The sequence below is a fragment of the Mixophyes fleayi genome, chromosome 12 (genome assembly GCF_038048845.1).
Source record: "Mixophyes fleayi isolate aMixFle1 chromosome 12, aMixFle1.hap1, whole genome shotgun sequence".
Classification (NCBI taxonomy): Eukaryota; Metazoa; Chordata; class Amphibia; order Anura; family Limnodynastidae; genus Mixophyes; species Mixophyes fleayi.
Genome location: NC_134413.1, coordinates 79867208 through 79892639, shown reverse-complemented (window position 1 = coordinate 79892639; position 25432 = coordinate 79867208). Strand labels below are relative to the sequence as shown.

At 42.3% G+C, this 25432-nt stretch overlaps 1 protein-coding gene across 1 annotated transcript in view; it reads left to right on the top strand.

The window, feature by feature from the left end:
• PCP4L1 (Purkinje cell protein 4 like 1) overlaps positions 1-21943 on the top strand; it is a 36783-nt gene extending 14840 nt beyond the window's left edge. The window contains exons 2-3 of the mRNA XM_075192506.1: positions 17791-17848; positions 19729-21943. Of these exons, the coding sequence (XP_075048607.1) occupies positions 17791-17848; positions 19729-19865 (195 nt within the window). The 3' untranslated portion in view covers positions 19866-21943. The remainder of the gene's footprint in view (positions 1-17790; positions 17849-19728) is intronic.
• Positions 21944-25432: the final 3489 nt, after the last annotated feature.

Below are 25432 nucleotides of genomic sequence, written 5' to 3'. Positions count from 1 at the left end.
CGGCTCTTTCTAAGACAGAGTGTTGTTTTTGGATGCACAGAGTTGGGAGATGGATGGGGAGGGGAGGATGAGGAGACATGGAAGATCTGGAGAGGATGAGAACACACTCGAGACCTGGGGAGGATGAAAAGAAACTTGAGTTCTGGGAAGGATGAAAAGAGACCTGAGATCAGTGGAGCTTGAGAAGATACGGTAGACCTGGAGTGGATGAAAAGAGACTCGATATCAGAGAGGAAGACAAAAGACTTGAGAGAAAGTGAAGAAAGTGACATTGATCGGGAAGAGGGAAGAAAGTGACACTGGTCGGGAGGAGAGAAGAAAGTGATATTGATCGGGAAGAGGGAAGAAAGTGACACTGGTCGGGAAGAGGGAAGAAAGTGACACTGGTCGAGAAGAGGGAAGAAAGTGACACTGGTTGGGAAGAGGGAAGAAAGTGACACTGGTTGGGAAGAGGGAAGAAAGTGACACTGGTTGGGAAGAGGGAAGAAAGTGACAATGATTGGAAGAAGGAAGAAAGTGACAATGATTGGAAGAAGGAAGAAAGTGACACTGGTGGGGAAGAGGGAAGAAAGTGACACTGGTTGGGAAGAGGGAAGAAAGTGACACTGGTCGGGAAGAGGGAAGAAAGTGGCACTGGTTGGGAAGAGATTAGAAAGTGACACTAATTGGGAAGAGGGAGAAAGTGACACTGGTCGGGAAGAGGGAAGAAAGTGACACTGGTTGGGAAGAGGGAAGAAAGTGACACTGGTTGGGAAGAGGGAAGAAAGTGACAATGATTGGAAGAAGGAAGAAAGTGACAATGATTGGAAGAAGGAAGAAAGTGACACTGGTGGGGAAGAGGGAGAAAGTGACACTGGTCGGGAAGAGGGAAGAAAGTGACACTGGTCGGGAAGAGGGAAGAAAGTGGCACTGGTTGGGAAGAGATTAGAAAGTGACACTAATTGGGAAGAGGGAGAAAGTGACACTGGTCGGGAAGAGGGAAGAAAGTGACACTGGTCGGGAAGAGGGAAGAAAGTGACACTGGTTGGGAAGAGGGAAGAAAGTGACACTGGTCTGGAAGAGGGAAGAAATTACACTGGCCGGGAAGAGGGATGAAAGTGATACTGGTCAGGAAGAGGGAAGAAAGTGACACTGGTCGGGAAGAGGGACGAAAGTGATACTGATTGGAAAGAGGGAAGAAATAGACACTGGTCGGGAAAAGGGAAGAAAGTGACACTGGTCGGGAAGAGGTTAGAAAGTGACACTGGTCGGGGAGAGGGAAAAAAGTGACACTGGTCGGGAAAAGGGAAGAAAGTGACACTGGTCGGGAAGAGGTTAGAAAGTGACACTAATTGGGAAGAGGGAAGAAAGTGACACTGGTCAGGAAGAGGGAAGAAATTACACTGGCCGGGAAGAGGTTAGAAAGTGATACTGGTCAGGAAGAGGGAAGAAAGAGACACTGGTCGGGAAGAGGTTAGAAAGTGATACTGATTGGGAAGAGGGAAGAAAGAGACACTGGTTGGGAAAAGGGAAGAAAGTGACACTGGTCGGGAAGAGGTTAGAAAGTGACACTGGTCGGGGAGAGGGAAGAAAGTGACACTAGTCGGTAAAAGGGAAGAAAGTGACACTGATTTGGAAGAGGGAAGAAAGTGACACTGATTTGGAAGAGGGAAGAAATTGACACTGGTTGGGAAGAGGGAAGAAAGTGCCACTGGTCAAGAAGAGGTTAGAAAGTGATACTGATTGGAAAGAGGGAAGAAAGAGACACTGGTCGGGAAAAGGGAAGAAAGTGACACTGGTCGGGAAGAGGTTAGAAAGTGACACTGGTCGGGGAGAGGGAAGAAAGTAACACTGGTCGGGAAAAGGGAAGAAAGTGACACTGGTCGGGAAGAGGTTAGAAAGTGACACTGATTGGGAAGAGGGAGAAAGTGACACTGGTCGGGAAGAAGGAAGAAAGTGACACTGGTCGGGAAGAGGGAAGAAAGTGACACTGGTCGGGAAGAGGGAAGAAAGTGACAATGGTTGGGAAGAGGGAAGAAAGTGACACTGGTCAGGAAGAGGGAAGAAATTACACTGCCCGGGAAGAGGTTAGAAAGTGATACTGGTCAGGAAGAGGGAAGAAAGTGACACTGGTCGGGAAGAGGTTAGAAAGTGATACTGATTGGGAAGAGGGAAGAAAGAGACAATGGTCGGGAAAAGGGAAGAAAGTGACACTGGTCGGGAAGAGGTTAGAAAGTGACACTGGTCGGGGAGAGGGAAGAAAGTGACACTGGTCGGGAAAAGGGAAGAAAGTGACACTGGTCGGGAAGAGGTTAGAAAGTGACACTGGCCGGGAAGAGGGAAGAAAGTGACACTGGTTGGGAAGAGGGAAGAAAGTGACAATGATTGGGAAGAAGGAAGAAAGTGACACTGTTTGGGAGGAGGGAAGAAAGTGACACTGATTTGGAAGAGGGAAGAAAGTGACACTGATTTGGAAGAGGGAAGAAAGTGACAGTGGTCAAGAAGAGGGAAGAAAGTGACAATGATTGGGAAGAGGGAAGAAAGTGACACTGGTCGGGAAGAGGGAAGAAAGTGACACTGGTCGGGAAGAGGGAAGAAAGTGACAGTGGTTGGGAAGAGGTTAGAAAGTGACACTGGCCGGGAAGAGGGAAGAAAGTGACACTGGTTGGGAAGAGGGAAGAAAGTGACAATGATTGGGAAGAAGGAAGAAAGTGACACTGATTGGGAGGATGGAAGAAAGTGACACTGATTAGGAAGAGGGAAGAAAGTGACACTGATTTGGAAGAGGGAAGAAAGTGACACTGGTCAAGAAGAGGGAAGAAAGTGACAATGATTGGGAAGAGGGAAGAAAGTGACACTGGTTGGAAAGAGGGAAGAAAGTGCCACTGGTCAAGAAGAGGGAAGAAAGTGACACTGGTCGGGAAGAGGGAAGAAAGTGACACTGGACGGGAAGAGGGAAGAAATTACACTTGTCGGGAAGAGGGAAGAAAGTGACACTGGTCGGGAAGAGGGAAGAAAGTGACACTGGATGGGAAGAGGGAAGAAAGTGACACTGGATCTGGAAGAAGGAAGAAAGTGACACTGATTGGAAAGAGGGAAGAAAGTGACACTGGTTGGGAAGAGAGAAGAAAGTGACACTGGTCGGGAAGAGAGAAGAAAGTGACAGTGATTTGGAAGAGGGAAGAAAGTGACACTGCTCGGGAAGAGGGAAGAAAGTGATATAAAGAGATTCAATATCTACAGGAACTGAACACAAAGAGGAAAGAAAGAACACATGGTTGATAGGAATCACTAATATCAAGTATTTAAGCATCATCAATATTTAACGTGAGAGTAGTAGATATTGTTCTGTATCGTTTTGTCTTTGATAACTCTTCCTGAGTTGAGTGCACCTACAAAGTAGACATGCCATCCCCCTGCATTATAGTATATCTCCGTGATGACACATATGCCCCAGGATCAGCCAGGCGTGACCTGATGAATCTGTCCCCATGATGAGAGCAAAACGACGTCCCAGTAATCAGTTCTGAGATCCATTAGCCGCTCTGTTGCCGGAGGCTTGTACACTCCATTACAGAGATGCTCTATCAGACATGTTAATTGCCTCATGCAAGAGCTCCAGTGCTGCCTGGCAATTGATGGAGTTGGCTCTCTACAGCACCTAACACTGAGCACATGGTCTGCTGATAAATTATTCACAATACAGCGTCCTATCTCATTAACATTCCATTAAGTAGGTGATTGAAACTTGCTTACTGAAACTCAATAACACACTCTTCCCATGCTACTGGAAATTGGTAAATGATGGCTTTTCGGGGAGTGATCAAAACGGCCAATTAAAAGTAATTAAACCGAACCAAAGTATTAACCTCAATTTGAGGAATTACATTTTGGCTATTATCCGCAAAGCTTTCTCAATTCTTTTCCTGCAATGGATAATCTGGGGAGGCCTGGGGCAACTAAATTCCTTATTAATTTAGTGCGTATTCATAAACATTGACCCTGGGTGTCCGTAAATTGCCTCATCTCCTTCTGAGGACTAATTAATTCCTCTCAATGCACAATGGAACTAAATCAACAAGGCTTCGACCTTGAAAGGAGCAAGGGAGGAGAGTGAGGGCACAAGTTGTTAACATGGGTCGAACGAAGACTTATTCAATAAAATCGACAACACAGATATTGGCTTTGCGTTGGTGTAGCTTGCAGAGGATTGATCAAAGCTGATATCTGATTGGCTGCGATGACTTATGTGACATTAGTATATTTGCACTTTGTTAATGAATTAGACTAATACTGTTATAAGCACAAATTGTATATAGTAGGATGACACAACACAGAAGAGTATATGATATCCCAGTAAGGTACCTATCTGACTTTCTATAGTAGAAACACAGCTTTGATTTATTACACAAGAACTGGACACATCACATTACCATTAGCTGGGTGCTAATAACTTATACGAGATATCCTTGTAAAATAGACATTTTACTGATAGAGAGGTAGAGTGACGTGACCGAGAATCGTTTTTCCCATGTACAGTATTGCTTGTCATCTCACCCAGCTCTACAGCAAGTGTCCGCTGGGCTATTTTACTGGTGCCCGCTGGACAAAAGCAGCTTGGAGCCTTGGGGCTTGCGTAGAATACGAGAGCAGGTTGAGATGTCAGGACGAGAGAGATAAAGCTCTTTAGATGCATGTTCCTGTCCAGCAAATCTTCAGGACCATGGATAGTAACATCTCACACGTCTTCCCTGCTTCCTAAAGGTTAGAGGTGTCAAATTGTCTGGGCCGATTAGCATAGCTGCCACACTACGGAAAATTTCTCCCGATGCGACACCATTAACGATTTTTACCAACGACGGGAAAAAAATTGCCGATTCGTGTGTACACACTTTACACGATTTACCTTCAGATCTGCGCTCTTCATCTGTTATAACCGTTGGTTGAAAAGATCGTAATTCTGCACCCTCCATAGAGATCTATGGACACTGCCGTTCCTGAGTGCATACGCACTGCAGGATTGGAACGACATCGTTCCATCGTTGAACCAGATTTTTAGATTGGTTTAAAAATCGATTGAAACGATACGATGAGCTTTGGAGCGATAAACGTTCATCGCTGCAGCGTACGCACTAATGATCGGGCTGAACGGTTGTTTATCGTGTGATTGGCCCTATAATCATCTGATAAAACTGTAGTGTGTACCCAGATTAACTCTACGTACCAGGGATAGTTTATTGTGCTTATGATATGATTTGCCTATAGTCAATAGGCTGATAATCTTTTTGCAAATAAAACACTTTAGTTTTAAGACATGTACTCTCAATCCAACATCGGCTAATGCAAATAATACTACACCTTACCCTCTTTACCTTCTCTGTGTAACAATAGGGCAGGATCAACCTTTCCAACCGCATGTGTCATGTTGCGCATGTCTTGCACTTGGAGTTCAGTGTTAAGGTGTGAGGGCAGTACGTTAATGACTTGCAGATGTCTTTTTGAGTTGTGTATTATTTTGCACCTATACAAACCAGGTGCAAGTTTTAGAGTTGATGATAATGACTGACGGATCTTTGCTCCGGAACGCATTCGATTTAAGGTTGAACGTAGCGTAAGAAGCAAAATAGGCGTGGAAACGCAAATATGCGGACAAAACTTCTGTCTATTTCTGTTGATAACATGACCATAAATCCCACCCCGCAAGCTCGCTGCCTAGGTGTTATCTTTGACTCACAACTGTCGTTTATTCCCCACATCAACTCTATATCTAAATCATGTTACATTCATCTAAAGAACATTTCCAGAATACGCACATATCTCACACAATCACCGCACAATCCTTAATTCATGCACTCATCATCTCCCGCATCAACTATTGCAATTCCCTCCTTACTGGTCTTCCCAAAGTCAGACTTGAACCCCTACAGTCTCTTTTGCACGCAGCGGCTAGATTGATTTTGCTTACAAACCGTTCTCTGCTGAGTCACTCTGTCAGTCTCTACATTGGCTGCCTGTATTTCAACGAATCCAATATAAAATGCTTCTACTAACATACAAGGCGTCAACAAAATTGCACCGACATACATCTCCTCACTTGTCTCAAAATATCTCCCAACTCGACACCTCCGTTCTGCACAAGATCTGCGTCTCTCTTCCACTCTCATCACATCCTCCCATTCTCGGTTACAGGACTTTTTTCGGGCTGCACCCACTTTGTGGAATTCCCTCCCTCGCACAGTAAGACTTTCCTCTAGTTTCCAAACCTTCAAGCGTTCTCTGAAAACCCACCTCTTCAGACAAGCTTATAATATTCCTCAACCACCATCTTAATCTCCCCTATTACCACCCTCTACACAGCTAACATAAGACAACAACCTTCTGACCAACATTGCCACACACACAGCCCACTCAATACTTTTACCTTTGCATTCTAGCTGGTCCAGTGTGCAATATGATGTAGCACATGCCCTTGTGTATCAAACTCCCATTGTCCTATAGATTGTAAGCTTGCGAGCAGGGTTCTCTTACCTCTCTGTCTGTATGTATTACCCAGTATTGTCTTATTAATGTTTGTTCCCAATTGTAAAGCGATACAGAATTTGCTGGCGCTATATAAATAAATGATGATGATGATGATGATGTTCTATATGCTGGATGTAAGTAAGATCTCAGTATATTTTATTATTCAGTGTTCAGTAGCTACTCAGATGTATGAATAACTGCATAGTACTGCTTCTCTGGTTCTGCAGACTGGCTGTAAATCTTTGTGTCTGATCTTATTATGTATGCACAGTGCCTCTTCTCCTGACCTGTATTCTGGGTGTAATTCCCAGTAATTGTTCTTTACCAGTATGTATGGATATAGTCACAGTCTCACTTCTCTTGTTTTGTATGCTGGGTGCAATTCTCAGTACCCATTCTTATTCTGCAAATGTTGGCAAAGGCAACCAATTATTTTGGATGAGGGGAGGCAGCAATATGTATATTTAACTATATCCTATCAGCCACACTGACAGTGTGCTCCCATGAGCTCTAATTTTGTCATTATCAGTCATTAGAATGTGTTTCCTCTAAATGAAACTCTAGACTCTGGTTCTCATTATACCTCACACCCAGCGCGTTTCACCCTCCTTCCTCCCAAGGTCACCATCACGCTGATTTACTGCAGTGGAATCTTAAGCAGAACAATTAATCAGGCTGTGGGAATTAGCCGTGGGTGACGCAGGTCGTGATACCAGCAAGAGGTGTGAGGCCATTAGTATTCAACAACATTGTCCAATTGGCAAACGTGCTGTAACCCACGACAACCAGTCATTAGTCTTACCGGCGCTGGGCTGGTAACGGCTGACATCCTCACGTTGCTATGCGTTACAGCACATACGCTGAGTGATGCCGCTGGTTCCTTGTGAATTGAGGGGCTTGCGTAGTCGCGAATATTGGTTTAAGTCTTGTAACCAATTAGATTCTAGCTGTCATTTTCTAGAATGCACGAGATAAATGATAGCCTGAATCTGATTGGTTGTGGCGGGCAAGGCCTCCATGTTTGCCCTCACTCTGCCCAACTTCTCCGATTGGCTGGTGCAAAATTCCGCTCGTCTGCCAATCCCGCCGTCTTGCTCTACAAAGCCAGGTGAAATTTTGAGCCACCTGCTCCGATCGCAGGTGGCCCAAGACCTCATCCGCCCACCACCTCAGGCGTATTGTGCTTTGCAATTGAGGATCGCTGTGCATCAGTAATTAATCCACTTTACTTACCAGGAATGTATCTTGTGCAAACCAAACCAAGAGAGGATTGCAGTCATCACAGGTAGTTAAGGTATATAAATTGGATTTTGTTCAACGCCGTTAGTTATTACGTCCTATATTCTGTATCAAGGGGCTGAGCCCCCCCGCCCCCCCCCTCTGCACCACACTTATGCACGGACCGCCACATCGGCAGGATCTGCAGCAGAGGAATATGTGTGCATGGGGGGGGGAGCATTGCCTGGAAGAATGGTTTGGAGAGGAAGGAGGGGGGGGGGGGGGGCAGTGGGCCGTGGTGCTGACAACGGCAAACCGCAGCGATTTATCTTGTAAAGGAATAAATGATTTGTCACCGGAGAGGGCTGGGGAGAGGAGGGGAGAAGGAAGATAATTTGAAAATGATGAGCGCAGAGGGATAAATTAGTGTAAAGTTCAATATGGTTAATTTGGAAAGACGACGCACATTGGATTAGATCAATCTATCCGCATCCTGTGTGCCAATCTTCCTCTGTGCGGCGTCCAATGGAGGTGTCACTTTTATTTCTGTCACCAGAGGAATACAGACCCTCTTCATTTTAATATCTCAACCTGTAAGGTAATTTGTTTTTTGTTTTTCTCCTGTGTGTTCATAACTTGGCACATTTATACAAACATCCCCCATCGCCTCGGCTATTCCCGTGGGAAGACGTAAGCCTCCGTACCCCTTTTAGTTGTCCCAGAAGTCTTTGCGTTCCCTGTACAAAAACAGGCACATTACGGGCTTGGATCAAAGTCTGAGAGCGACTTGTGGTTCAAAAAAGTGTCCGGAAGTTGAGCGTAATTCCGCCTGTATATTCCAATCCCTGCGGATCTCGAGATGCGTTTCCATTTGAATCTGGACGATCTGCCTAAATGTTACTTGCCGTAGGTAGACAAGCAAGAACGCAGTGCGGGATACACACATGAAGGTGGGTAATATGAAGTCCCGTCAGATTGCACAAATAAATATTCTAGAAAATAAATAAATAAATGAACAACTCATAATACTATAATCAGTAATAAAAATATGTGTTCTAAAAAAATTATTTTTTTTTAAACATATATGCAAATATCAGGATGTCCTTAATGCGTACTGTACATACACTATGCTTTTATAGTCACTCTTCCTTGCATGCACATGTTCTGTTATATCTAGTGGCACACATATGCAGAGTTGCCATCAGAAACTGTGGGGCCCAGCACTAATTAATCTGGCAGGGCCCCCCCCCCTCCCCATACATGTGCACCCCTCCCTCTTCGCCATACATGTGACCCCTATCCCTCATCACAGTACATTCCCTCCACTCCCTCATCACAGTAAATCATACTTACCTACTTTCTTCAGCTCCCTTCCGGGAGCCAGCCAGTGGAGGGGGGCGTGAAGGGGCGGGGTGGCCGAAATCGCGTCATTTCGGCCCCGCCCCCTGTGACGTCATGACGCAAATTGCGTCATTTGACAGCGGGGGCGGGGCCAAACGCCGCGATTCACCGGGAATCGCGGCGTTTGGGATCTAATTCTGCCCACTTCACTAGGAAGTGGGGCACTTCCTAGTGAAGTGGGCAGAATTCGGGAGATTGCCACACTCGCCCGGGAGTCCGGGAGACTCTCACAAAATGCGGGAGTCTCCCGGACATTCCGGGAGAGTTGGCAAGTATGCAGTAAATGTTCCCCTCCCCCCAAATTAAATGTTCCCTCTCCCCCCCCAATCACAGTTAATGTCCCCCTCTCTCCCCAAATCACAGTTAATGTCCCCCTCTCCCCCCCAATCACAGTTAAGGGCCCCCTCTCCCCCCCAATCACAGTTAAGGGCCCCCTTTTCTTCCCCCAATCACAGTTAATGTCCCCAAAGCATGCTGGGGCTTGTAGTTTCACACTACCCGGAGAGCCATAGATTTGCCAAGCCTGGATTAGGCCGACCCACAGTCTCTGCCATCAAGCCACAGTCCCCAGGTTTGGTACAGATCACCTACACAGATAATGGTCTCCTGGTCATCTTCTAAGGTAGATTGGATCCCTGGTTTCATCCAGCATAAACAAGCATATATACTATACGTTGGTATTTTCAAGTAATACTTTTAAATTATATCACATTCTGTTGAAGAATAATTTGTGACCTGCGCGTCCCTGCAACGATCCCCCCTTCCCACCCAGGACCCTCACGTCTGCCGGCAACGTTGTGCATCTGTTGGGGAGAGGGAAAGCGCTGTAATGTTGGGCCTCAGCGTGGCTACAGAGGGAGAAACACGAGGCGTAAGCTTTTAAGATAATTAGGCTGTGTATGTAAAACTGAGCGGGTGGCATCGAGCGGCAGCTGCTCCACATGGCATGAAATAGACAATGGCAGTGATGAATGGCAATGCAGATGACATCCGAGAGGGAGGGAAGGGTTCGCTTAGGCGACGCGTGCGGTTCGGTGTCATTTTCCTGTCATTAGCCTAGACTTGTCAAGTCCCAATTATCTATAGGAAATCTTATTCATTCCAAGACAAGCTCTCGTTCCGAGATGGTTTAATTCGCCGGAAAAGGCTCATTAGTTACTGGCATGGTAATATCTCCGACTGAATCAAGGGGAGAACATTCAGGGTACTGACTCATCACTTATCGAGAGTGTCAGACGCCGAATTTATGCTGAGCATATAGTATAGGGAGCATATGCTCCCTATACTCATAGGAAGTATATTACACTAAAGCGTCAGAGCCTATTGTATTCATTTCCACCTCAGTGATGTCCATGTGTCCCCATTTTCATGCGTTTCTCGTCCATTGACCCGGTCACCGGTCGATTAAGGAAGTTATGCTGCTTCCATGTTGAACTGAACGGAGAGCTGCAAGTTCTCACCGTCACCGTTCTTCACTCCGCGCATGTTGTCGTACATAGAGTCACGGGTGTAGAGTGTGAAACGCGGCTCATTCCCCCAATTCGTTAATATTAACTGGTTGTTTTTATCATGATGTCCGTCTGTGATTATTGAGCTTGGAGAATTTTTACAGAGATATTCAGATTACTCTAGAATATTTTGAGGAGAACCTCTTGTCTCTTTGGGGGGTAAGGACTGACAGCGGAGCCGAGGGCTAACGCGCGACACGAAGGTGCCAGTGTTTATGGCAGGGACATGGCAGAGCAGCAGTGAAGTTGTCATGTTTGTTGCTTTGGTGGCGAAATATCTGACCTATTGAAGTGCGCGTTGCAATTGAATGGAGGACTGTATCAGTGGTCTCACCTCCGTCTTACAGAAACGTTTGCTGTTCCAGTGGCGGGATGCCTGTTCTCCCTCAAACCAGGGAAATAGTCCCTGGACTGCTGCGTGTGTCAATCTTTCATTTCCCTTATGGACACTACGGCTCAGCTATAACGCTGCAATTGCTGGGCTCACTTATGTGGGTTTTTATATCTTTACTGCAAACCAATAAAACGTGAGTAGAAAAACAAGCGGAAGCCGTAAAATGGTAATGGAGACATATGGTCCCGTGGCGATAAGATGTCGGATTCTACTGCATCTCATCCGCTTCTCCACTGCGGAGGGAATAACTAACCCTGCACTGTAATTATAGATATACACTATCTGTCTATCTATCTATCTATGTATCTATCTATCTATCTATCTATCTATCTATCTATCTTGTATCTATCTATCTATCTATCTATCTATCTATCTATCTATCTCATATCTATCTATCTATCTATCTATCTATCTATTGTATATCTATCTATCTCGTATCTATCTATCTATCTTGTATCTATCTATCTATCTATCTATCTTGTGTCTATTTATCTATCTATCTCATATCTATCTATCTATCTATTCTTCTATCTATCTATTTATCTATCTATCTATCTCCTATCTATCTATATATCTATCTATCTATCTATCTATCTATCTATATATATATCTATCTATATATCTATCTCATATCTATCTATCTATCTCATATCTATCTATCTATCTTGTATCTATCTATCTATATATCTATCTATCTATCTTGTATCTATCTATCTATCTATCTATCTATCTTGTATCTATCTATCTATCTATATATCTATCTATATATCTATCTATCTATCTATCTATGTTGTATCTATCTATCTATCTATCTATCTATCTATCTATCTATCTTGAATCTATCTATCTATCTATCTATCTATCTATCTATCTATATATCTATCTATCTATCTATCTTGTATCTATCTATCTATCTATCTATCTATCTATCTATCTATATATCTATCTATCTATCTTGTATCTATCTATCTATCTATCTATCTATCTCATATCTATCTATCTATCTATCTATCTATCTTGTATCTATCTATCTATCTATCTATCTATATATATATCTCATATCTATCTATCTATCTATCTATCTATCTATCTATCTATATATCTATCTCATATCTATCTATTTATCTTGTATCTATCTATCTATCTATCTATCTATCTATCTATCTATATATCTATCTCATATCTATCTATCTATCTTGTATCTATCTATCTATCGATCTATCGATCGATCGATCTATATATCTCCTATCTATCTAACTATCTCATATCTATCTATCTATCTATCTATCCATATATCTATCTATCTATCTATCTATCTATCTATCGATCTATCGATCTATATATCTCCTATCTATCTATCTATCCATCTATCTATCTATCTATCTATCGATCTATATATCTCCTATCTATCTATCTATCTATCTATCTATCTATCTATCTATGTATGTATCTATCTATCTATCGATCTATATATCTCCTATCTATCTATCTATCTATCTAACTATCTATCTATCTATCTATCTATATATATATTTTTTCCCGTACACGTTCAGTAAACACACGGTCTGCGGGGAGACCTTTCCTCGCTGCTGTAGCTCCCATAATGTTAGCCAACTTTAGCTGTTGGGGAACTACAAGTCGCAGCATGTCATCACTGGGTACACCATATAGACCTATGTGTTGCCTATAAACCAAGAAAACAATAATTTTATATATATTCTGTGCTAGATGTTATGTCCTCCATTTATAAAGTCCGACCCGGATAACAGGGGTGTTTAACGATGGGGCGATGTAGGGGGCAGAATTATGAAGACACGGCCAAACAGGAACTCTAAATGCTCCAAGTTCCATCTCTCTTTCCCTAATATTCTTCTCCGCTTGCGTTTTATCCTACATATCGCTCTCTTTTCCATCCCCCTTCTCTCCATCTCTCCCCTCTGACCCCTCGCTCCCACCTTTTACACTAATTAATCCCTGCAAGAGGATTAGACGGGGAGCCCCCCTTCCCTTCATCTCCTCCGCTCTCTGTCCCTCTGTCGCCAGCGTTAAGTGAGCCAGAGCCCCGGGGGTACAAGCGGCACAATTCCTCTGTTATTAAATCAGGATTTCAAATTAACCTTCTCTGGTCCCTGGGGCTCCGTAGCGTTACTTACAACGATCAGTCCTCCCGCGCTCCTAACTGTGGCTGGATGCTGGCCTGAAACTCCTATCTGGATGGTTAAATCTGCCACAGCGAGACGGGTAGATGTTACCCCACCCAATAAAAGGGCTTTCTGCACCAAATCCCTGGAATGGGGTCCGCTGAGCTTGCACTCACTGTGCATTTTATCGTTTTAAGGGCCACACAACGGAAGAAGCCATTTTGCTTGGGCTGTAACCGTATTTAATGACATCACTGAGACGCTGTAGTTACACAACAGCTGGGAAGTCACAGGTTACCTAAGCCTACTATAGAACGTGGTTACTAATGGGAGTGGGAGTACCCATGTTTAGTAGGAGAGATTTTAAAAGGGTTGACAGCCTCTCCTTAATATGACATCTTTACCATAAATGTAACATAAATCAGTGTAAAAACGTCAAGATGTTCACGCAAAACAAAATGACGATAAAACAAGACAGGCGTTATTCACAAGCTCCAAGCGTACTCTCGCTGCTGTGAATACCGTCTCTGCAACTTTGCACTGGGTTAGTGCTCAGCCTTCCTGCCGTGAGAGACTCCACAAACTGTAACGTTAATATTTAATGTTGTGTTTATTGCAGGTCACTTATAGCTGCCATTAGTCAGCGGTATTTTATTGAGTAAAAATGGTCTCGCCGAACATCCTCGTGTATTTAATGATTTTTGAGGCTAAAATCCTGGATGTTATTCTTCTACAGATGTTTTTTAAAGGGAACTGACGGACATATTTTTATTTAAGGAGAATGTCACTCTGACAATGAGGGAAAACCTACGTTTGTATGTTGCATGTGCAGTTAGTTTAATATGTGCACTTTTTCTTTAGCAATTTAATTAGTTATGTAATATATTAAAGTCAACTTGATTAACTTATCAACGAGATCATAAAATACTCAGCAAATTCCTCCAAGATCATTCGCTACACAGTCTCAGGTTCATTACAAAATAAGGACTTTTGTACTATTGAGTACAGTATTATTTAATTGCATATTATATTCTGAGTTTGTAATAATATCCAGGTCTCTCCAAGTTCTTTACTAGTATAATATACACTTATCATCATCATCATCATTTATTTATATAGCGCCACTAATTCCGCAGCGCTGTACAGAGAACTCATTCACATCACTCCCTGCCCCATTGGAGCTTACAGTCTAAATTCCCTAACACATACACAGACACAGGGGGAGACAGACAGACAGACAGACAGAGGGGGAGACACTATAGTCAATTTCGATAGCAGCCAATTAATCTACCAGTATGTTTTTGGAGTGTTTTGGAGCACTTCGCTCCAAGTTCTTTACTAGTACAATATACACTTCTCTCCAAGTTCTTTACTAGTACAATATACAATATACACTTCTCTCTCCTTGCAATATTTATATATTTTCACTTAGACCGAAATTCGTCAATACCTGCTAATACAACAACAGGGTTAGAACCCAAGATCGTTACAATATACAACAATTAACTCACATATTGTTTATTTTGTTGGACCCGGGAAGGAGAAATTCTGCATTTGGGAATATAAGGCAGATATCATACTGTACCTAAAATGACTTTACTAATCTGAACCACAAAATCACATTTGAATCCTGGTTCTCTAACTCTTACTCTGATTTATCTATTTAAACCATTAATTGCTGCACTTTACAAACTAGCTTAGTTGTGGCTTCACACTCATAAATTATACAAATTCTTGTAACATTTGTAACCACTAAGAGATAATTCCCCTGGGTGTAACTTTGGTAACTTAGCTCACAGACCTAGATATTTCTTTTGAAGAGTGCAATATGGAATTAAGACTGTAAGCTCTTATGGGGCAGGCACTTATGTGAGTGATATATATTCTCTGTACAGCGCTGCAGAATTAGTGGTGCTATATACATAGATGATGATGATGATGATTGATGAAAATACCAACAAATACAGTTTTTGGAATTTGTAAAAAATAAGACTCACATACGCTGCAATTCTTTTTTTCCACCAGTAGAGGGCACCCTACACCTCTTTACTGGTTTAGTCAGGGGCTTTATGGCCACAAAAGGGGATCTGTTAGCAAATGAGTCTTCTGTGTTGTACTGGTGATTCTCAGACAGGATTTATACACAGAACACTGCATTTTGGAGAATCACAAGGTTACGAAATAAGAGCTAAAGATAATTGCTGCAATACTTATTTTTGCCAGCAGAGGGCACCCTTGTAATGGCCACTGTGGTCTATTGGCTATTCTCAGACATAACTTAGTGTACACTGTATAATTTCTCTGGAAATACTGTATTAATAATAGGAGGGGTGGAAATATCTTGTGTTTAGGATTTTCCTACTTTCAGATCCTGTCTGTAGTGAATAGGAAATGACTATAAAAACATCTATTTTCCTAACAAAGCACAGGAATAAATAATATTTTAAGGAAATAAAATAAATAAATAAAAATACTTTTTTAAATAAGATGTTTTAATAGAATATACTGTAGAGTCAAACTGTAGAGGTCTTTCCATCAAATGTATTTTTAAGAACATTTTTGAGATCCCTCCACCTGTATAGAATGCCCCCTCTGCCATTTATATGTTTGTGTGCTTACCGAGTGTAGGATGATCCATGGAGAGTGTAAAGTGCCTGTTTGAGGGTGGAGTCAGGGCCGGCGTGTGAGGCCTGGGAGCGCTAGGCGCAAGCCCCTCCCATTTGCCTCCAAGCTTCTTACGGTGTGCGGAAAGGGGGGCGGGGCTACATCTTCTCCCGTTGGGAGCGTGGCTCTGGTCTGTGACATCATAGTTCAGCCCTGTACTCCTAGCCCGTTGCCAACATTGAGGAGCAGCCGACTGTGTACCTCCCAACATTGTGCTCCCCTGGCATCGGGACAGGGGGAGTGGCATCGGGACAAGGGGAGTGGCCACATCATGATGGGGGCATGGCCTGTGCCCCAGAGGGCTGGCTAGCGCTATAAAGCACTAGGCTGGTGGCTGTATGACCCTCCTACCCCTTATGCCAGCGGCCGCCTGTCCGACCTCCACCCCCCTGCCCCTCATGCCAGCGGCCAGCGCTCAGTGTGGGGGGGGGGGGGGTCTCCCTGAAAATAAAGACACTCTGTCCCATATAAATGACATTTCCAGTCTTTATAACTCATCTCCAAACCATTTTCTCTCTGAAGCAGTCAGAATATGCCCAGGGACACTGTCTAAGAACTGTCACTCTCTCCCCTCTACCAGCCTCCTCTCTGGCTGCAACCGGGGGCTGGGAGCCCAGAAATGGCAAAGGCTCATTCATTATTAGCAGTTGTCACCTGTGAGGTTGAAGCATAATTATGGCCTCGGCGATTAGGGCTCACAGAAGCATCTGTCAGACGCCCCGGCCTACTCCCTGTCACTTTACGTCTAGAAGATAATATACTCGGCTCCGGCTGTCCGTGCCAATCTCCATTTGTAACAGAACGCCGTGAATCTCTTTGCCTATTTTTTTTTTTTGTGCTGGAAATTCTGTAATTGCAACCTGCAAGCACCAGATGGGAACAGCCGAATGCAGTCTGGATTAGCAAAAAATGTATATTTCTACTCCAGCTATAGATCACTGCACGTGAGATCTGTATAATCGTACAAGGATGGCATGTAAATCGGTGCGTAATAACATCTCACTGTGCATATAGAATACTAGATGGTGCTATATTTATTTATATAGCGCCACTAATTCTGCAGCGCTGTACAGAGAACTTACTCACATCAGTCCCTGCCCCATTGGAGCTTACAGTCTAAATTCCCTAACACACACACACAGACACACAGATACACTGACTAGTGTCAATTTGTTAGCAGCCAATTAACCTACCAGTATGTTTTTGGAGTGTGGGAGGAAACCGGAGCACCCGGAGGAAACCCACGCAAACACGGGAAGAACATACAAACTCCACACAGATAAGGCCATGGTCGGGAACTGAACTCATGACCCCAGTGCTGTAAGGCAGAAGTGCTAACCACTAAGCCACTGTGCTATAATAATCTTTCAATAGTCTAGTCCCCTTGGCACAAACCAAAAGTGTTGTATCATTCATCCAAGGGTTCTAGAGGTGAGTATATTGATCCTTGAATTCATGTACATATCTTACAACTCGGGCCCACAGAATGATTTTGCAAACCAACTCTGTTTCAGAGGGAGATTGGCAAATATTAAAAAAAATAAACGCTTTAGTAGAATCAGACAAATCACTGTACAGCGGACAGAAGAGAGCCAATCACGATGCACCGGCCGTCCCCAGCTGACCATAACTTAGGTAAACTGTATGGTTCTGGTTTGTACGACGTTATTGGTTGATAGATTCTGTTACCGTAAGAAACAACAAACGTATTTCGGGACCTCTTGTTGTCGTTGTTAGATTTGGAAAGAAGGGAAGGCGACAGATATATATACTCGTGACTGCAGCATAGGAGCTGTGAGTCAAATGTGAACCTCGTTTTGTACCCTATTATTACACCCCCTCAGTGACTCCTACCCCAAATGTGCAATTTAGTGCGTGCTTAGGAGGAGCGTGAACGTTGATGGGATTATTACTGGGTATTACGGGCCTGGTGTTAATTATAACCTGTCTGTCTCTTTTGCAGCTTCGAGCCAACAGTGATATTCAATCTCCGAACCAGACCCCCCTGAGCGAGGAGAAGGGTACGTGGCGTCTCTTGTGTGTACTTAAATGTACTGGGCCTGTGTCACTAAGGATTTAAGTTTTAAAATTGTGGATCCAAAGGTAGAATTATCCATTAAGGTTATAAACTTGTGGTACATGGCCTGTCACTGTGTTCACACGAAGATGAATATAGTGTTAATAATTTATTGGTTACTGAGGAGCCAATCGCCAGTACTTATGGCTCCTATATTAAATGCCAGATTGGCGGGGCAGGGCGTATGAGAAAACGCTCACCGCCTCAATCAAATACGATTGGCCAGATTGGGTGTGTGTGTGCTGCCATAAAGTGAGATAAGCCAGAGATGCTGCAAAATAGTTTCGCAAAAATAATCAAATGAATCATTTTATGATACCCAACAACTAATCCATAGCTTTACATATGAAAGGGACTTTTTTTTTGGCACAAAATCAAAGAATATTTTTTTTATACACTTTATCACAATCGATTTTTCATGATTGATGTCTGGTTGGTGTCCAACAGGGGAGATGTGTTGATTGGATGATCCACCATCCTTAACAAACTCCGTAAACTGTACTGAATGACATCATTATTGTACGTATTATCTGGGCTGCAAATACATCATTACAACATTTTTACGCCCTGTAACCGTTAAGCAAGAACCGTTAAGTTATGAACAATGTATAATTGTTGTCTGGGAAATATATTGTATGTATGTATTATTACATGATTTTTATTGCATGATTTTTTTTTAGCATTGATTACGAAGTTGTCAGGTTAACTCCGTGCCGTACAAACCCCTATAATAGTGGTGGTCAGAGGGGTAAGAAGACACCAGTAACTGTTGGTGATAGATACCTTTTAATTCCCAATTAAATGACCCTACAAGTAAAATAGAATCTAATTAAAGTTGTTCATCAAAAGAGAGTCTGAGAGAACAAAGTTTATTACATCAATATAAATGATACAAACCAGTTAAACAACCAGGCACAGATGTATGAGTCACTTCTTACAAAATAAACATGAAATAATAATGTAATAAAATTGGACATATCAAATTAAATTTGTCATCGATCATAGACTTTGCGGAATCAGTCAGTAGCCGCTATGTTGCACGTTGTAAGGTTCGTGAAATGAACTCTGTGCTGTAATCATCTTTGGATTAAACGCTTTTCCTTTCCTTTGAACCGTCAGATATGTACGAGATATGGATGACCCAGTTAAGGGCCAAATATGACGCATATCTGGCAGCTCAATGATTGAGCCAAACATACGGACCTGACGTCAGCCAGACAAGAACGTTTTTGGGCACCAGCCAACTGGATTCTCCAACCTTTATATTCCCATTGCATTGAATAGGATCTGGATTGGATAGGTTGGTCATCCAGTTGGTCATTCATGGCCCACTTTCGACAAATAGGTCTATCTGACACATCTTCTGTGTGTGTATGGCCTCCTTTCGACAAATTGAGCTATTAGGGGTCTACGTTGATTCTAGAAGACTAGATAGGAGGACCAGAGAGGTGACACTCCTCTACCGGTGATCCAGTTGTCTTTTTTAATGGAACAGTGTCAAATAGACAATTGACTCATTGGTCTTCCTCAATGGACAAAGGTCCAGCGTAAAATATGGTTGAATTGACTTAGTAGTCCTAATTGGACCCCAATAGAGAACATTGACAAGGTGACTCTTTGGTCATCTTCATTGAACCCAAATTCAGTCAAATGGCAATGTCAACAAGTCTCAACGGTTTTTCTTAATTGGTCCTACAACAGACCAGGCTTAAAATGCATTTCTCGGTTACCGTGTTTGACTCTACGTTTATGTTTTAGAAAGTTTGACCAGATCTGACGGTGTCTTCAAAAAAACGTTCTTCTAATACGGTGTCTTTCTGGCAGATAAGGCCGGGAACTCAGAGAAGGTGGAGGAAGAAATCGACATTGACCTGAACGCCCCAGAGACGGAGAAGGCGGCTCTGGCCATCCAGAACAAGTTCCGCCGGTTCCAGAAAAGGAAGCAGGACCCCAGTCCATGATAATGGAACCTCCGCATGCGACCACTACACTGCCCTGTAGAAGATACACTGTGTACCAACTCGTCTACCGATTCCACACTCCCTTCTCTATAGAGGACGAGACGGATACCAACAGGGCTTCATAGCTGCTGTTTCCCCCCTCGACACAACCCCTCTTCCCTTAAGTTATAATGAATGCTTAACCCTTATCTGGGCCAATCCCAACGCTCACACAGGCCACAGGTTGGCCAACTTGTAGATACTCTCCTCGATCTGGGTATAGTCAGTGTGATAGAGCGGAAAAGAAAGACTTTTGTACAAAATAAGCTAAAAGTGAGGTCTCCACGTGTACAAGCTTTCACGGCTACAGAAATCCCTTCTTCAGGCATGTTACTATAGCATATATTATATTTACGTATTAAATGTATATAACCAAATATAGACCCTATTGGGCTTCATACTCCCTTCTCATTCCACCCTTCACTAACAGACCTCTCCCCACCAAGCTATGCTCTGTATATTAAATGGACCCGTTGCCTACGGACACTGATGGCAGCCATTTTTGTGGACCGCGCCAATATCCAGCCTTATCGATTGGCTGTTAACTGGTGACATCGGTAGTTCCGAGAGCGGCGATTGGCTGAACTCTTGGGGTTTGAAGTAGGGTTCGTGCGCCTGAAATGGCTGGCCCCCAGGTTGTGTAGGCAAGAGGGGGGCTTCAAAGCTGCTTGTATATTTCAAAGGGGCGTCATGTGAAATACAGACACCCCTGGTCACCTCCCCCCCCCGACATATAAGATTATAATTAAATGTAAACTATCTAAATATGGGAAAATATATTAATTTATATAATGATGTTTATATTGCAACGGAAAAGCCTGCCTTTATAACATATTTTAACCCTTTCATTGTGTTTAGAATGTTTTCATCCCTCGGTTGTGTGGAATCCATTTCTCTATAGTAAAGAAGACGTACTTGTACACCTTTATTCACAGCAGAAATAAGGATTGATAATATGGTATAGGTATATTTTGTGCACACTGAAAAAAACCCAAGGTGAAATAAGATTCTGGTATTGACAGTTCAAGATGCCTGTTTTCTACACGGTAGAGGCGGCCATTTTGTGCGCAGAACCAATATTCAGTAATACTGGTATTACAAAGGGCTGTATCACTGCACCTCAGCTACCAAAATTTAGAATGCAAGCCTTGTCGACCAGAAACCCACTGTATGATTAAAAACATCTCTCTCTCTCTCTCTCTCTCTCTCTCTCTCTCTCTATATATATATATTTATATATATATATATATATATATATATATATATATATATATATATTTATTACAAATGTATACATATAGCTGAAGTTTCAGTATATTTTACCATTAAAAATGAACCATTAAATACCCCCCCCCCCCATTAATAATTGTCCAGAGAGAGGGGCAACTTTGTGTATTGAAAGCAGGAGAGAGGGGTTAAGGGCTCAGTTCGGGAGACATAATCTTTTAAACAATATGACTGTACTGCCACCTAGTGGTTGTTCGATAACACAAGCCTAGTATTGATTTTTTTTTTCATTAATTTTGCTTGTCCGTGTATTTGAAACCCCCTGTCAGCTCCTTGCGACCTTTGATTGATCGCTTCCTCTTATGACCAATAAATAAAATGTATTCCTTTTTTTTTTTTTTTTGGCAAGGAAAATATATGGTTACTGCCGTTATTTTTATATAGATGACATTATTTACCTTTGGTTCACTTTTGAACAATTTGTGTTTTATTGCCTTGACTGTGTAAAGGAAAATCTTGTCACCTCATGGCTGTTTGTGGACACTTGACTCCACGCTTCCTAAAAACGAACAAAAGTGAGGACACATAGTAATTCCATGGGTCAGGACACCTCAGTGACCATCTGTGTCCTAAGGACACAAAAATATCTGGTTTTAACCTTGGAATTTTCCTTTGTACTTCTGCCCTTATCATCTACCCTATACCTCATTTCGTCCATCACATCTCTCTACCCCATTGAGTGCTCTCTGGGATTAATCACCCTCTTGGAACATTTCAGCATGTTTAATTAATAAAACTAATTAAAAGATCAATCTGTCTTTGTTACCTTCTTCCTGGGAAACTCCTGCCTAACTCGTCCAGACTCTGCCAAAATACACAAGTAAATGGGGGACCAGCTGTTACGGTACATTTATCACTAGGGGCATAGTCGGTAAAGAATATGTGGTCTTGTAGATAAACGTACAAAAGGGTATAGAATAGAAGTATAAAATGATGGCTAATAAGAAGGGGAATGAGTACCATAGACATGGCGTAAAACAGACACACAGTTCAGGGCAGTATCCTTATCTAGACAGGCAATCTTAATGCCTTAAATGTCTTAAACAATACACAAGTGATATTAATATATGTATACAATCCTGTAAATAATACCTGTTTAAAGGGTGAGGTCGGATGTCATAGTTTATAATCGTTGAGTTCTGATGTCATCCCTTCCGTTAGGGAAAATAATAACACCACCCCCTCTAATGTATATTATTATGGGTATACAAGGGTAACTTCGGAGACCTAGCTTTTACAGGATCACGGAACTCCTCGATGACTTATAATCTCCTTATAATTAACGGTAAGGGATGCATTATATAAATATACAGAATATACAACAATCACATGGAAACTTGGGAATGACCAAACGTCGGGAAAGCCTGACGGAGATTGCAAACTGACGTTAAGAAACACAATGTTAGACAATAATATGACTGATAAGAAAGCAGCTAAATTACACCCAGTGCAAAAAGGTAAAATTTACAGCAGTGAGTAATCTAAATGAATACAATATATACAGTATATAAAGATATATATATATATATATATATATATATATATATATTATAATATATTAGTAATTTAACTCATCATTAAGTCCTTTTGGCTTTCTAGCAACCAACTAATTATCTAAATAATTTATTTTTGATGTTATACACTCTTCCCATTAATACCCTCGGGTATAATTACATTTTCCAACACCAGTCTCACCCCCAGAGACCCGACGCCTCTGCTGAAACACTGCGGCCTAACGGAGACCTTTCGAATTCCCTCTGCATCATATCCTTATTTTTCAGATCTGTAACAGCTGCAATCTCAAGTTTTTTCCTACGGTCTTTCTCTAGCGTCATGAATCCTGATTCGGATGCTATTCTATCTATCCAGTCCACTTTTTATAGGGATAGACGTGTGGCTGGCATAGAGGAGCCTACAAGAGCGATTAATGAAATCGATGTTTGATTACGTGTAAAAAGAAAACACAAAAATAACTTATAGATATCGTGTGGCCCTTTCTAGGGTGGGGGCAACACATTTTTCTTTTTAATATGGAATTCCAGATCTGTCAGTGCATCCGGTGAAATGTTCCTTTCTGGGAACTAACGAGAAAATGCTGAATGCTTAAGTTCGTACCCATTGCAGACCTCGCAATATGGCCGCTCATTCTTTTGATCTTTTTAAAAACAATCAGTGGAGGATCGTTAGTGGTTACTTTATCAAATTGTAATATATTCCAATAGGACAGAATTCCTTTAATTGAACTAGGCAGGCCATAACACATAATATATGCAATATATTTTCACCGGTCATGTATCGCTTGCAGTGGCTACATTGTTTTCTTGATTCACTGGCAATCTTATGGCTGTTATATATAGAATGAGCGCTTTCTGAAATTGTTTTTATTGAACATTATACGATCTATCATGTGATGTGATCCTGATGCACTGATAAGTTGACTTTTAGGTAAATTATGAATCAAAATCTTTGGATGATTACTTTTAGCAGTCAGAAATTGTTTTTGATCCTTGGGTTTTTCTATAAACATCCGTCCTAACAACACCATCTATATATATATTACACGGTGGCTCAGTGGTTGGCACTTCTGCCTCACAGCACTGGGGTCATGAGTTAAATTCCCGTCCATGGCCTTATCTGTGTGGAGTTTGTATGTTCTCCCTGTGTTTGCGTGGGTTTCCTCCAGATGCTCCGGTTTCCTCCCACACTCCAAAAACATACTGGTAGGTTAATTGGCTGCTAACAAATTGACCTTAGTCTCTGTCTGTCTTTCTGTCTGTATATTAGGGAATTTAGACTGTAAGCTCCAATGTGGCAGGGACTGATGTGAGTGAGTTCTCTGTACAGCGCTACAGAATTTGTGGCGCTATATAAATAAATGGTGATGATGATGATGATGATTACAGATTCATTCAAAAATATGACCTACGGGAATCCTACTAGTCTGTAAATGTAATCATAGCTTGAAATCCATGAAGTTTACGGAATGAAAGTCATCAACTATTTAGTGTCATCTTTCCGTCCCAAAAAATAAAACATTGATGTATCTACAGAAACCCTCTATATCTCCACCTTATCTCTCATTATGAGCGAACAAAACTCCTACATAAACTTGCCATTGTCGGAGCACTAGGACCCTTTCTGTTTGCAGCTATTATTCTTCACCAAATCATATATATATATATATATATATATATATATATATGGGTGTGTTTGGAGTCTAACTCTGTGGTGTCTGGCTATGTATATTCAGGTAAGCGTATGTCATTGTTAGGGTAATGAGATCACTATGGGCACGTCACATGACACATGACCTCACATGATGATGTCACAACGTACATTGCCGCCTCACAAAGACTTTGTTTAAATGCAGTTTCTCCGACATTAATATCTCCACCTGCTGCAGGCACTGTGTGCAATTCCTGTTGGGGTCAGGAGTGAAGATTATCCCCAACAAGCCGTCATTAACTCCTTTATTCCAATTTCTAGGACGATAGAGTGTAATTATTTATAACTATACACCCAGGTCCTCTTTTCGTACTTCTGGGTGCGTGGCTGGGATCTCTCCTTCCGTGTCGATTTCATGTCTTTCCACAATCAGATCTTTGTATCTGCAGAATTTATTTTCCATTTTAGCCTGTGCTTGTCTCTCTAACGGAGGCAATTTAGCCTCACGAGTCAGGCCCACCTCACCCAAAGCCCTAAAAAAAGTAATGGCGCCCTGCCCCCCTATTGTCTACCATGCAACTTTTGAGATTCTGAACTAATGGGCATCTCCAAAAAATGGTCACAGCAGGAAGGGACCATGGCCTCGCCCCATTGGGGTGAGCCATGACCCCAGGGGGCATGTACAGTGCTTCTGAGGAGCTAGGCCATTACCTTACCCTCCGGTCACCTCTCAACTCTAGGTCTTGCTAAATTAATCTAAACCTCCACAACTGGCACAGTCAAGGTGCAGTTAATCTACAAGACCTGTTTGAAAGTAACAACATGGGGGTAAATTTACTAAAGCCTTCTAAAAAGGAAGAGTGGGGGGTGTTGCCCAGAACAACCAATCAGATGCTAGCTATCATTTATCTAATACATTCTAGAAAATGATAGCTATAATCTGATTGGTCGCTATGGTCAAGATCTCCAGTGTTCCGTTTCAGAACCTTCAGTAAATCCAGCCCCTGACGTCCTCACAATGCTTATTAACCCCTCCCCATTTAAAGATGGTTCAATAAAATGCAAAATCAGACAGA